Below are 12538 nucleotides of genomic sequence, written 5' to 3' on the forward strand. Positions count from 1 at the left end.
TACCACCTTATAGTTTTTCTTAAATGGGATATAGTAAATTGCCATTTGATCAGAAATATCAATACCTTGCTTGTTTTTATTATAAAATATAACTGCTTCTGGTTTTTTAATTTCTTCACCTTTTCTATTGTTTTTCCCAGTATTTAACATTTCAATTCCATGTCTTGTTGACAAAAATCTAACGTCTCTTTTATCCTTCCATATACTGACAACACACCTTTTTCATTTTCTTTCCTTTTATTTCACCTACTCTCAGTTTGCATTTAAAACATCCTAGGACAAAACTTAACATTTTTCCTAAGAGGTACATACCTATATGAGTATTATGTCTATAATAATGTGAGCAATATGAAGACTGTGTAAAAATTCATCTACTATTAAAGTATCTCCTCATTAAATAATTTTCCATAATGACAGAACCAACGTATCAGAAAAAGACAATGTACTGTTACGATCCTGTGTATATCTTTACCACTGAACACACTTAAGTAGATGTATAACCAATATTGTCACATAATTATATAATTTAATTCCATACCTTGCTGCTTTATTTGGGAATATATTGCCTGAATACAATGCGACCTCTAAATGGTACTAATGTTTCTCAATGACTACATTTTCTGCTGGGACTTTGCTTTGTTTAAATGAATTATTTAATAAATCAACTAAAGGTGAATTTTTCCTAACTATCCCCTGGATTATAATCATTATTAGAAATATGAAAAAATCTAAGCAATGACTGAAAACGATTACGAGCCATAATTTTTGGTACATAACTATTTATGTAAAAAGTATGTTGACTCCAGCAGTCAGATATCTTAGGATAACCAACCATACCTGTGTACATTACAATACTTAAAAATTTTTTAATTTCTAAACTGTCTGTGTCTGTCCATTGTCTTTTGTACCTTTTAGCTTGCCTGTTTGTCTCAGTACAATCAAATTCAATACTTCATCATTCAAAATAGGTTAAAAATATCAATAGGTTTAGATTCTTGGTCAATGTTACATTTGATACCACTGTCTCCAGTAAAAATAATATTTTTTCGAAAATCTCCTAAAAACCAATTACATTTTTACAATCATGTCATAGGCTGTTCAGAAACTGACTACTTTACTACTTAACTCAATACTATTTTACCTGTAACATTAAACCATTCATCAGATATGATACTATTTTCCTGTTGAGCTAAATTTTGGGTATTTTCATTATCTGGTTCTACACTAATACTGTCATCAGAATCTGATTCGTATAAAACGTCACTCGGATTGTACTCACTACCTGAGTCTTCAAAATCAGAGTCATCCAGAGCAGAAAGAATACCATCAGAGTCCATTATGCTTATTAAATGACTAAATTTTAGTCGTTTAAAAACTATAATTTTTATTGCGATTTGCAATAATAATTAATATAAATATAGTGATAAGAATTGGAGGGAAATAACATATTATATTATCATGTACCTAACCATAGCATTAAAATGACCTATGTTGTTATGTAGGTAATATTTATTATCTATGAATTGCTTACAAAACTTAATTATTATTGACTAGATACTGGCAAATTATCACTAATAAATAAAAAAAGAAATCGAGAGTCACCAGTGATACTCAACGCATAATACACTTAATTATATTCAAGGGCGCCCATATGGGGGGGCAAGGGAGGGACATGTCCCCCCCCTGGAAAATGTAGAAAATATTGGAAAATTGTTTACTGTGGTCAGAATCTATTTATTTAGAAAAAAATTAATTAAATATTAAAATATATGAAAATCTATAATTAATTGTTTATGGAAAATAGGTTTATTTACTGTGGCAAATCAAGTTATCAGCTATAAATAACAACAATAAATAAACAATGTTCATTAGATATTATTATAATATATATTTTGTCATGAGTTCGGACGGTTTTACTGCTCGCGAATAAACATTCATGTTTAAATTTAGACGCGCTATACGTACTGGTTTCACTGTTCGTCGCCGTCGTCGTGTACCGCTTCATGAATTTACTTATAATACTGTAGTGTGGCCCGACCCTTACATTTTATAGTAAAAAATAGAAAAGTGAAAACTATTCAGTATTTCAGTCGTTACACTTTGTTGTGTCAAGTGTTATATTACTTAAATATATTTAATAATGAAATAATGAGTACTATTAATAAATTAAAAAAGTATGTATTTACTCCGAAACGTCAAAACCCAGAGCCAGAAACAAGTTCTTCACCCATGTATGAAAGTAAGTTTTCAAAAGTAATCCTTATTAGTTATTATAATAATATGTAAGATATATTAGATATTAGATGGATCTAGACAGATAACGTATTTTAATAGTAATTAGTAGTATAGATTTAATATCATTTATTATTTATTAATCAATACTAAATAATTGGAAACTATAATTGAATACCAAATGGTATATGATATCTGGTTTAATTTTATTTCATTACTGTTCCATTTTTTTAGATGATGAAAAAAACTGTAAAAAATCGAAAATTTTAGATTATTTTAAAACAAAAACTGCAAAAATGGACAACAAAATTGTAGAGAAAAATTGTAATAACCCAACCATTTCTGTAGTCGATGTGTTAACTCCGTGTGAGTATACAAATGTTTTAATGTTTTAATATTTAATTACTTATCTATTAGATTTTTTTTTTTTAATCCATGCAAATAAACATATAAATACAATGATTTAAATAATTATAAATAAAAAAATAACAAAGCTACATTTATTATATAAATTAATATATTTATATAGGTAATGCACAAGTCACATCTACTAATAGTAATACATGTGTCAGTACCATGATTGATCCAGACATATCTGAAGTAGTATCAACACCTTGTAAGTATAGGATTTATTTTATTCATTTAAACATTTTTATTAGAACATATCATATATGTAGGATTAAATATTTATTATAATTAAATATTTTATTTTTTCAATTTTTCTATATAATTATGTAAATTCAATTACTTTTCAGGTGTAAGTAACGATACTAACATTATAATATATAATTCGTCAGATGTTGGAGATTTTATTAATATTCATCCAATACCAGAAGATAAAAAGTACAGTCTACTAACTAATCCATACAAACCAACTATAAATTATAATTTTAAAAATGACATGGCATCAAATTCTAAACGTGCATTTAATTTGAAGTACTTAAAAATGTATGATTGGATGATTTATTCACCTAAACATAAAGGGGTTTTTTGTAAATTTTGTGTTTTGTTCAAAGCTAATGTACACAGAGGTAAACAAGATTCTTTTATTATTACACCATTCACAAAATTTTATCAGATAATTGAAGAGTCAAAAAAACATGAAAAAACACAGTGGCATAATGATTCAAAAGTTACAGCAAAATTGTTTTTAGACAGTATGAATTCAAAAAAAATAAATGTTATTGAGCAAATTAATGCTACAGTACACAAAGAAGTTGAAAATAATAGAAAAAAATTAAGACCAATTATAAAATCAATATTGTTTTGTGGACAACATGACATTGCCCTTAGAGGAAACACTGCTGATAGAGGTAATTTTGTTGATTTATTAAAATTTCGAGTTGATTCAGGTGATAATATTTTATCGAACCATTTTGACACGGCCTCTGGGAAATCCAAATATATATCACATAGAATTCAAAATGAAATTATTCAAATTTGTGGTCAAGTAATTCGTAATGATATTGTATCCCAAGTCAATAATTCAGTTGCATTTTCTTTACTGGCTGATGAAACAGCAGATATTGCAGGAAAAGAACAATTATCTATTGGTGTAAGATATATTGATATTAATTATGTAGTGCATGAGGAATTTATTGGATTTAGTGAAATACATATTTTAAATGCAGAAGGTGTATCAAGAAGTATATTAGAATCGACAGAAAAATATGGTTTAAATATGTTGAAACTTGTTGGCTTAGGATTTGATGGTTGTTCAACCATGAGTGGCAAAGAAAATGGTGTACAGGCAATTATCCGAAAAATATATCCAACTGCTTGTTATTTTCATTGTGCTTCACATAAACTCAATTTAGTAGTTAACGATCAAAATTCAATTCCTGAAATCAGAAATACTATTGGTACTGTAAAGGAAATAATTAAGTTTTTTAGAGAAAGTATTTTGAGAAGAAAACTTATTCCAAATATTCCATTATTTTGTGAGACACGTTGGTCAGAAAAGTACAAATGTATACGGTTATTTGATAACAATTTTATTGAAATTAAAAATGTTCTTGAAAAGTTATCTATTAGTTCAGAAGCAAATACTGTTACGAGAAATCGTGCGTTCCAACTTTCATCAGCCACATCAAATAGTACTTTTTTGATTAGTTTAAAAGTAATTGCTTATTACTCTTCTGTTCTAGAACCAGTTGTGACCAAATTACAAGGTACAAGTGTTAATCTTCATTCTGTTCATAAATTTGTTAAAACAGAACTTCTTGGCATATTGAATAAACATAGAGAAAACAGCATAGAGTATTTTAATACAATTTTTGAGGAAATCACTGAAGCAGCAAATAGCTTAGATTTTGTACTTAAAATACCTCGAAGAACAAATCATCAGAGTCAACGATCAAATCATAATTGTTCATCAAATGATTCTATCAAAGATTATTACAGAGTATCCATATATATACCATATTTAGACTCTATTATTAGTTCGTTAAATAATAGATTTAATGAAAACAATGAGACTCCATTTAAATTATGTTGGTTGCTTCCAAATGAAATGATTAAACTACAAAAAAATGAATATTTGAACATACTTCAAGATATTGAAAATCATTTTAAAATACCTAATATAAAAGTTAATGGTTTAATTTGGTATGATTATTGGCAATTAAAATCACAATCATTTATAAATGATACAATGGAAGATTATAAAAAATTATTGGTGGAGTGTGAATTTTTTCCTGCCGTCAAGAAATGTATAATGATCTATATTACATTACCACCTACAACATGCACTGTAGAACGATCATTTAGTACGTTACGAAGAGTAAAAACATGGACGAGATCTACAATGTGTGAAGATAGACTTGACGGGTTATGTATGATAAGTGTACACAGGGAAAAAATTAATGATAAAAAGAATGAATATATAGAAGAAGTAATAAACATATTTGGTATTAAAAAAAGAAATTTACAATTTTTATTTGTAAATTAATATTTTAATAAATATAATTAATTGTTTTCAGTGTCCAATTTATGTTTTTAATTAAATAAAAATTCGATTAATTACTTTTATGGTTAATTGGTTAAATAATTATCATTTCATAATCTTCCAGTTTGATTTACATAATATAATGTAATAGCATAATAATTAGCAGTAGACCTCTTCCTATCTCCTATTCCTATTCCTATTTATAAATGTATTGATAAATTAAGATTTTGTCCCCCCCTTGAGAATTTACCTATGGGCGCCCTTGATTATATTCTATAGGTACCATGAGTATCACCGGTGCTTCTCATGAAAAAAAATGGATAATCGTGATCTAACTGTTATTTAGAAAATTATTTATATCGAACATTTTTTTGTAGGATTTTTAGTTTCAAAGATATGGACTCGGTACACAGAGAAAGTTATTTGAAATTTCTATTGGTACACTAACAAAGTCCATGTGAGAGACACCAGTGACTCTCATGGTACACACGATTAGTTTTTTGAAAATAGGTCTGGCAGCCAACGTGTTAAAAGAAGAATTAATTGTTTCATTACTTTTTGTATCGTTTTGTGGTTTGAAAAATTTAAAAATAGTTGGATGATTCTTTACTTCGTCATCTTTTTGTTGTTTTAATTTTCGTTTCTCTGCACCAGAAAGATACTTTCTTGAGGACATTTTATTTTATTAAATTATTTTAAAATTAACATTTACTTTTAAAATAAACGTATAACACGGTGTACAGATTGACCGACGTTACTTACAAACATGAACGACTAACTGTTACTGAGTAGGTAAATACAATTACGGTATATTGGTATAACATGTATAATAGAAACTTAAAAGATAATAAAATTAATCATAAAATATATGATATAATTATTAGATATCATCTTTAAATGATACGATTATGATTAACGATAAATGATTGTAATTCAAGGTTTATTTTTATGCGAAAAACCCTCATATCTGGAGCTATAAAATAATACACATGAAATAATGAAGTATATTGTGTATAATGTAATTCGAATATTACTATTGCAGGCAATTTTAAATTAATTATATGAATGTATCTAACAATATAAATTGTTATAATTTCTTTTTGAAATTGTACAAAAATTATAATTTTATAATTTTTTTGGGGCCTTCTTTTTTTTAGGGGCCCTGGGCTATAGCCCTCTTAGCCCCCCCCCTTAATCCGGCTCTGGATACTTTATATAGTAAGCCATTGGAATGAATATTAAAAATTAAACAAATATATTATAATTATATTATCAAAATCAAAATTTGATACAAAACTATTCATTCTTAGATGAATGGAAGAAATTTATTCATGATTAACTTAATCAGTTAATCAAACTTAAAAACACAATTTAAATAAAACTTTTAGGTCACTCTGATGCAATATGCAATATTCAGTTGCTTTAATTATAACCATATAAAATATTAGTTGTAATTAAATTATATTTAATACTAAAAATCTTAATAAAGTGTTGTTTTAACTTACCTACCTATTAATGGTACTTAGCAATTTAAAATTATAACTGGAGTTTCTAACGACAAAGGAGTTTATATAAATGTATTTTATTTTTTAGCTGATAATCCAATAACTCGAGTATAGCGTTTCTAATAATGATATAATTGGTTTTATTGAATAATAATATAGTTTTAAATAATGATTGATTTTATTACTGCATACACAATAATTAATTAAAGAATAATATGAAATACACACCTGTATAAGCTTAACACAATCTGATACAAGTCCTTCACCTCATTCAAGCTTCAGAAAAATCAACTAAGTGTCTGGAAAATGACGATGAACTAAATTTATAATAAACTGACACAGCGAATTAATGTAGCAACTAATAATTGCTTTACGCGCTGCGACGGAGTCGTATTACTCGTATTACTGGCATTTATTGTTTTTGTAACGTAAACGTGTGTAAGTTGGGTGGCTTAAGCTAGGTGACTATTTTTCAGACGAGAAACCTCATATACTCATTTGCGTTTTAATCACGATTAAAGATATCTTTACAATTATTTGTGTGAGATAAACACAGTTAATTATATTATTATTATTAACCCGTAACTGGTATAGTGCGGTGTTATATACCGCTGCATTTTTTTTGTCCTTCATATCAATTATAATACTGATAATATTACATGGAGGTTACGTATACCTCTGTATGGAGGTAAAATATATATGAAAATATGGGTTTTTAAGGTTATGTTCACTATCATACCTTGTTATTGTCGATATAAAATGTTCAGCGGTATTTCACACCGCACTGTACTATTGGCGTAACATTTTTGTAATCAAATATATTTTTATGTTTTTTTTTGTATGATAAATATTTTACATGTACATGCCAAATAAACCTGCAAAATACGGAATAAAATTAATGTGCCTAACCGATTCCCGAACTCATTATTTACATAATGCATATATTTATGCTGGTCAAAACACTGATGGAATTACACTAGACCCGGTGGAAAGAAAGTTTCCAAAACCTACTCAGGCAGTTTTGAGATTGTCGAAACTAATAGAAGGGACAAATCGAAATATCACAGCAGATAATTGGTTTAGTTCCATTGAACTAGTCGAACATTTAAAAAAAAGGGGGTTAACGTATGTTGGCATTCTAAGGAAAAATAAGAGAGAAATACCACCAGAATTTCTACCAAAAAAAAAAGTATCGTAGGTACAACGACATACGGGTTTACTAAAGATTTAACACTTATGTCGCACGTGACTAAACCTAGTAAAGCAATTATATTAATATCTTCTATGCACCATCTAAAAGAATTTGATGAAGATGTACAAAAGCCAGAAATTATTTCATATTACAATAGAACTAAGGGAGGTGTGGATTCATTAGATGAAAAATGTTCGGTGTACTGTACCGGTCGTCGTACTCGCCGATGGCCATTGGCAATATTTTATCGTCTTTTTGATATCTCTAGTGTAAACTCATTTGTCTTACACAATTCATTTAAAAATAACCCTATATTATCAAGATCTGATTTTATGAAAAAACTTGCGTTTGAGCTAGTGAAGCCTGAATTAGAACGAAGATACGAAAATAGTTGCATTTTGCGAGACATAAGATTTAGTATAGGAAGAGTTCTAGGAATGAGAAAAAATCTAAAAGACACGCCATTATATGAAGGTAAATTGAAAAAACAAAAAACTTGCCGCATATGTCCACCTAAACTAAAAAGGAAAACGACATTCCAATGCTACCTTTGTGGAGACCCCATATGTCTACAATGCTGTAAAACAGTTTGTTCAAAATGTATGGGATGCTAAACAAATTAATTCCATGTTCTCGTTTTTTAACATCTAAATTGTTACCAAGAAATGGTTATTTTTATTTTTAACTACTATTATATTAGTTATATTATTATACATTATATTCTGTTATTTATGTTTACTATTATATTTGAAGTTTCTTATATTTATTTTTGTTTTCAAAGGTTTAACATTTTGTTTATTTATTAAAATAAAACATTTTAATTGGAGTTTTGTCTTAAGTTATTTTTACCTAAAAAATGATTTTTTACGTTATTTTTTTTTTAAATCTTGTTCTATAGTATGTCTTCTCCTATTATATGCAGGTTTTAACCTTAAAAACTGATATTGAAAAATTCTAGAACAAAATAAAGGATTCAGAAATAATTGTATTAGGATTTTTTTTTTATTCACAATTCATTCATTGAAAATCTAAGAAATAATAATTTTTTTGAAAAAAAAAAATTTAGAATGATTGTTTATATTATAACAATTATTAATACGAATAAAATTATTTAAGAACTTAATCTAAAAAGGTCCAAATATTATTATTAAATGTAGAGGTATGTCACACCGCACTGTACCATTAACGTTTTTATTTTTCACTGTACCAGTTACGGGTTATAAAAATAGTAGGTATACGCTTGTCCTCGTGGCGCGCTAGTAGTACTGGGGACATTGGGATCAGCGGTTTCACATAATTAGATCACTTGGTTCTCCGATCACATACTCACATTTAATTTTAATCTAAAGTGAGATCAGATATGCAGTAGTCAAAACTCGGAGCAGTGAGCGAGTGTTTCACGCCGCGTCGGTAATATTTCCGTGGCGTTTCTGGATGTTGACGTTGTAATGTGAACGGATGAAGATTTTTACGTGACGTTGCCGGTCTGTGACGTTCCGTACAGTGTGAATCAACTTTAATGGGAGTTCGACATGCAACCTGTACTTCAGGAAATCGTGTATATCACGCGCCGAACGTTTATAATGCAAACCAACCACAAGATAGGTGTAATCATATGACACATAGGCATAGTAAATTTGGAGTGCACACGGCTCACGGTCACATAGTATTAAGCAAAATATTTAGTCAATGATATTATTATTTAGGATACAGGATCGCATTAGCCTAGGTACAAATGGAGCATTTTTCCTGGCAGCAAAAGATTTAAACTACCTAATTTTACTCAATATAATTTTGAGGTATTTTGAACACATGTGTTCATCGTACAAATTCACACTTCTGGCGCATTAATGTATGACGGAAAAAAAAATAAAAAAATGGGGCTGGTGAAATGTTTGTCAAACATAGGTATGTTGTACAAATACAGTAAATACTGTGTATAGTTGAAAGACTATGATGAATTATAATTAATTATTATTAGTTTTAATAATTAATTTTATTATAACTTTTGATTATTAATTTTTTTATAAAATTATTTAAAGGATAAAATTTTTTTCTTAAAACATTTTTATTCTTTAATATATGCAAATTTAACAAATATATTAAACAAGGAAGATGAAGTGAAGGTATAGCATTAAAAATAAGAATAATGAGAGGAGTTGTGTTTCAAATAAATTAAATTATTTGATTTTCAAGTATTTGTATCTTATAATTAATTGTTAAATGTTAATTAAAATTATAATAAAAATTGTATGATCATGAAATAAAAATAATTGTTCTATTAGTGGTGAATTTCTTTTTTGGAGTCTTAGTTTTAATCAATTTATAATTTCTAAAAAAAGATCATTCTTTAGAAATGAATTTAAGTTTATTGTATATTAATTCTTCCATATTAGAAATCAATAATTAAAGGTAATTCTAAATATGAATGTTTTAAAGGTGGTAAATTATGAATATAACAATATTCAATAGTTACTTGAATTTAATTTAAAAATAAAGGTATTTAAAAAATAAAATTCTAATTTAAGTATTGTAAATTAAACATAGAAATTATTGATCCGATCGATGACATCATCTTTTTTTTTTTCATTCATTATATATTTATATTTTAAATGTGTCAACATATTACATGTTATTACAAATTCTTTTAATACAATCAAGAATTTATTTTTACATAATATATACTATTTATGGTATGGATAATTAGAAGATATGTAATGTGTGTGTTCATTTATTTAAGTAGAGAGAATGACGAGGAATAGGATTTTGTTTATTAGGGATGTTAGAGCAGCTAGGAGGGGGTTTAGGATTAATTTTAACTTGTTAAGGAAAAAAAAAATATTAGAATAATAAAAATATTTATTGAAAATCCAGTAAAAATAGATTCATTGAATTTAACTAGCAATAATAGCAAATAAAATTCCTATAAATAAACATAGTGAAAATGAACTACCTACTAGATACTATCATGAAGAATAATATTAATAGACGAGTTAGCGAGAATCACACCTGGTATTCAATTGTAAACAAAAAAATTTAACTAATTTTAGTTAACATAAGTTACTTAGAGAAGATTCAATTATACCTGATCAAATACCAAATAAGAAATATAAAGTACCAATATCTTTATGATTAATTAAAAGATAAAATGGCTGATAATTGGTTATAAATTGTAAATCTATCTATATACTTATTTAAAAATATTTTTACCATTAACTCTATATTCAAATTATATCATATTAAATTGCAAATTTAATGGTATTAATTATTTAATTAAGGTTGAAAACAAATATTTTTAATTTTGAAGATTTAAGTTTAATTTAACTTGAAACCTTAATAAATAAATAAGTAATTAAAAAATAAAATAAAAATTTTTAGTTATAATTTTTAAAATTAAGATATCATTTGTTAAATAAATTAAAATTAAATAATATAAAATAAGTTATTTTAATAAAAAAAAAATATAGATTTAAGATAGTTAATATAATAAATTGAATTTATTGAGATTAAAGCAATTAACAAAATTATATTTTTATCAATATTTTATAATATTTTATTTTAATAAGAAATTATAATATAACTTTTTATTATTAATTGGCATGAAAATCAATTTAATCCCTCTTTTATAATAGAGAATAATAATAAATGAAATGGTATCTACTCAATTTTATCAATAATCGTAAAATGGGACAGTTGTGGTTAGCCTAGTGCTTTGATAAGGTGTACAGTTTTCGGGCGGCTGAGATGACCAATCAAATGACATATTCTGCATCTCAACCTCTACACGGTCAACGACAACCACTGGCGCGCCAACCGGTGTGCTAATCACTCTATCAGTTTTGTGATAAATTTTGTTTATTGTTTACCTGTAACGGCTAGCGTGTTGGTGACATTACATTTCACTACCACCGCGTTTTCTTCTGTATTAACAACGTTCGTCTGTAAACTGATTTAAATTAATACACAACTTCAAAAATGGTTATTGCCGAAGAAGTAAGTATTTACAATTTTGCGTAGCCCGCGCAGTATAAAAGCATGAGTTCTGTTCGGCGTCCGGTGATGGAAAATCTGACGGCCGTTCGCGTTCTTTACGCACTTGTCGATGAGTCAGCGTCGTACACACGAATTTTCTGTCTTAACATCTGTTTGGTATTTTAAATGTTGGTTCTCAATCCGGTTTGTTAACGTCTTATTTCATTCCCGCACCCGCTCGTTTGTTTTACATACGTCTTGTTAAACCATCAAATATTTCTAAAATTCATCAGTTCTGCATAGTGTGAACTCATCAACCATGCAGTTCTGTCCTGTTGAAGATCGTTGTGTTGATAGTCCCAGAAGTGGTAAATGTATCATTCATAAGTATAATTATTTACCTTGATCTTAAAATTTACCATCATCATTGACTTACCTCAATTACTGTTTAAAATTATCATCATTAACATTGATTATATTTAGTATGATAAGTCTAATGTCTTTTAACTTGCTTCAGATTTTATAAGTTATTATTTGTGTGGTTAATAAAAATCAATTTTGGATTGTGTGTAAAAAGTGTTTTGATACAATAACAAAAGCTTGTTATTGTATTAATATTTTACCAAATTTTGTAAAATTAGAACATTAATTTATTACTAATTATTAAGTTTTTAAATATCAATATTAATA

At 27.2% G+C, this 12538-nt stretch overlaps 2 protein-coding genes across 2 annotated transcripts; both read left to right on the top strand.

Annotated features, from left to right (window-relative positions):
* Window positions 1-2528: 2528 nt before the first annotated feature.
* On the top strand, window positions 2529-5640 carry LOC113558254 (52 kDa repressor of the inhibitor of the protein kinase-like). The gene is made up of 5 exons (XM_026963732.1): window positions 2529-2598; window positions 2762-2848; window positions 2988-3168; window positions 3526-4636; window positions 5566-5640. Exons 1-5 carry the CDS (start codon window positions 2529-2531, stop codon window positions 5638-5640), a joined length of 1524 nt encoding a protein of 507 aa, XP_026819533.1.
* Window positions 5641-7920: 2280 nt separating this feature from the next.
* LOC113558253 lies at window positions 7921-8490 on the top strand. The gene has a single exon (XM_026963731.1). It carries the CDS (start codon window positions 7921-7923, stop codon window positions 8488-8490), a length of 570 nt encoding a protein of 189 aa, XP_026819532.1.
* The last annotated feature ends 4048 nt before the right edge of the window (window positions 8491-12538 follow it).

This window comes from Rhopalosiphum maidis, chromosome 3, assembly GCF_003676215.2.
Source record: "Rhopalosiphum maidis isolate BTI-1 chromosome 3, ASM367621v3, whole genome shotgun sequence".
In the NCBI taxonomy this organism is placed as follows: domain Eukaryota; kingdom Metazoa; phylum Arthropoda; class Insecta; order Hemiptera; family Aphididae; genus Rhopalosiphum; species Rhopalosiphum maidis.

Excerpts from the sequence above, each read along its gene's own strand:
- LOC113558254 (XM_026963732.1), top strand. The coding sequence starts at position 2,529 with ATGGACAACAAAATTGTAGAGAAAAATTGTAATAACCCAACCATTTCT. Across the intron at positions 2,599-2,761 it reads AGTCGATGTGTTAACTCCGT|GTAATGCACAAGTCACATCT; the intron begins GTGAGTATACAA and ends ATATTTATATAG. Across the intron at positions 4,637-5,565 it reads CTATCAAAGATTATTACAGA|TTTCAAAGATATGGACTCGG; the intron begins GTATCCATATAT and ends TAGGATTTTTAG.
- LOC113558253 (XM_026963731.1), top strand. The coding sequence starts at position 7,921 with ATGTCGCACGTGACTAAACCTAGTAAAGCAATTATATTAATATCTTCT.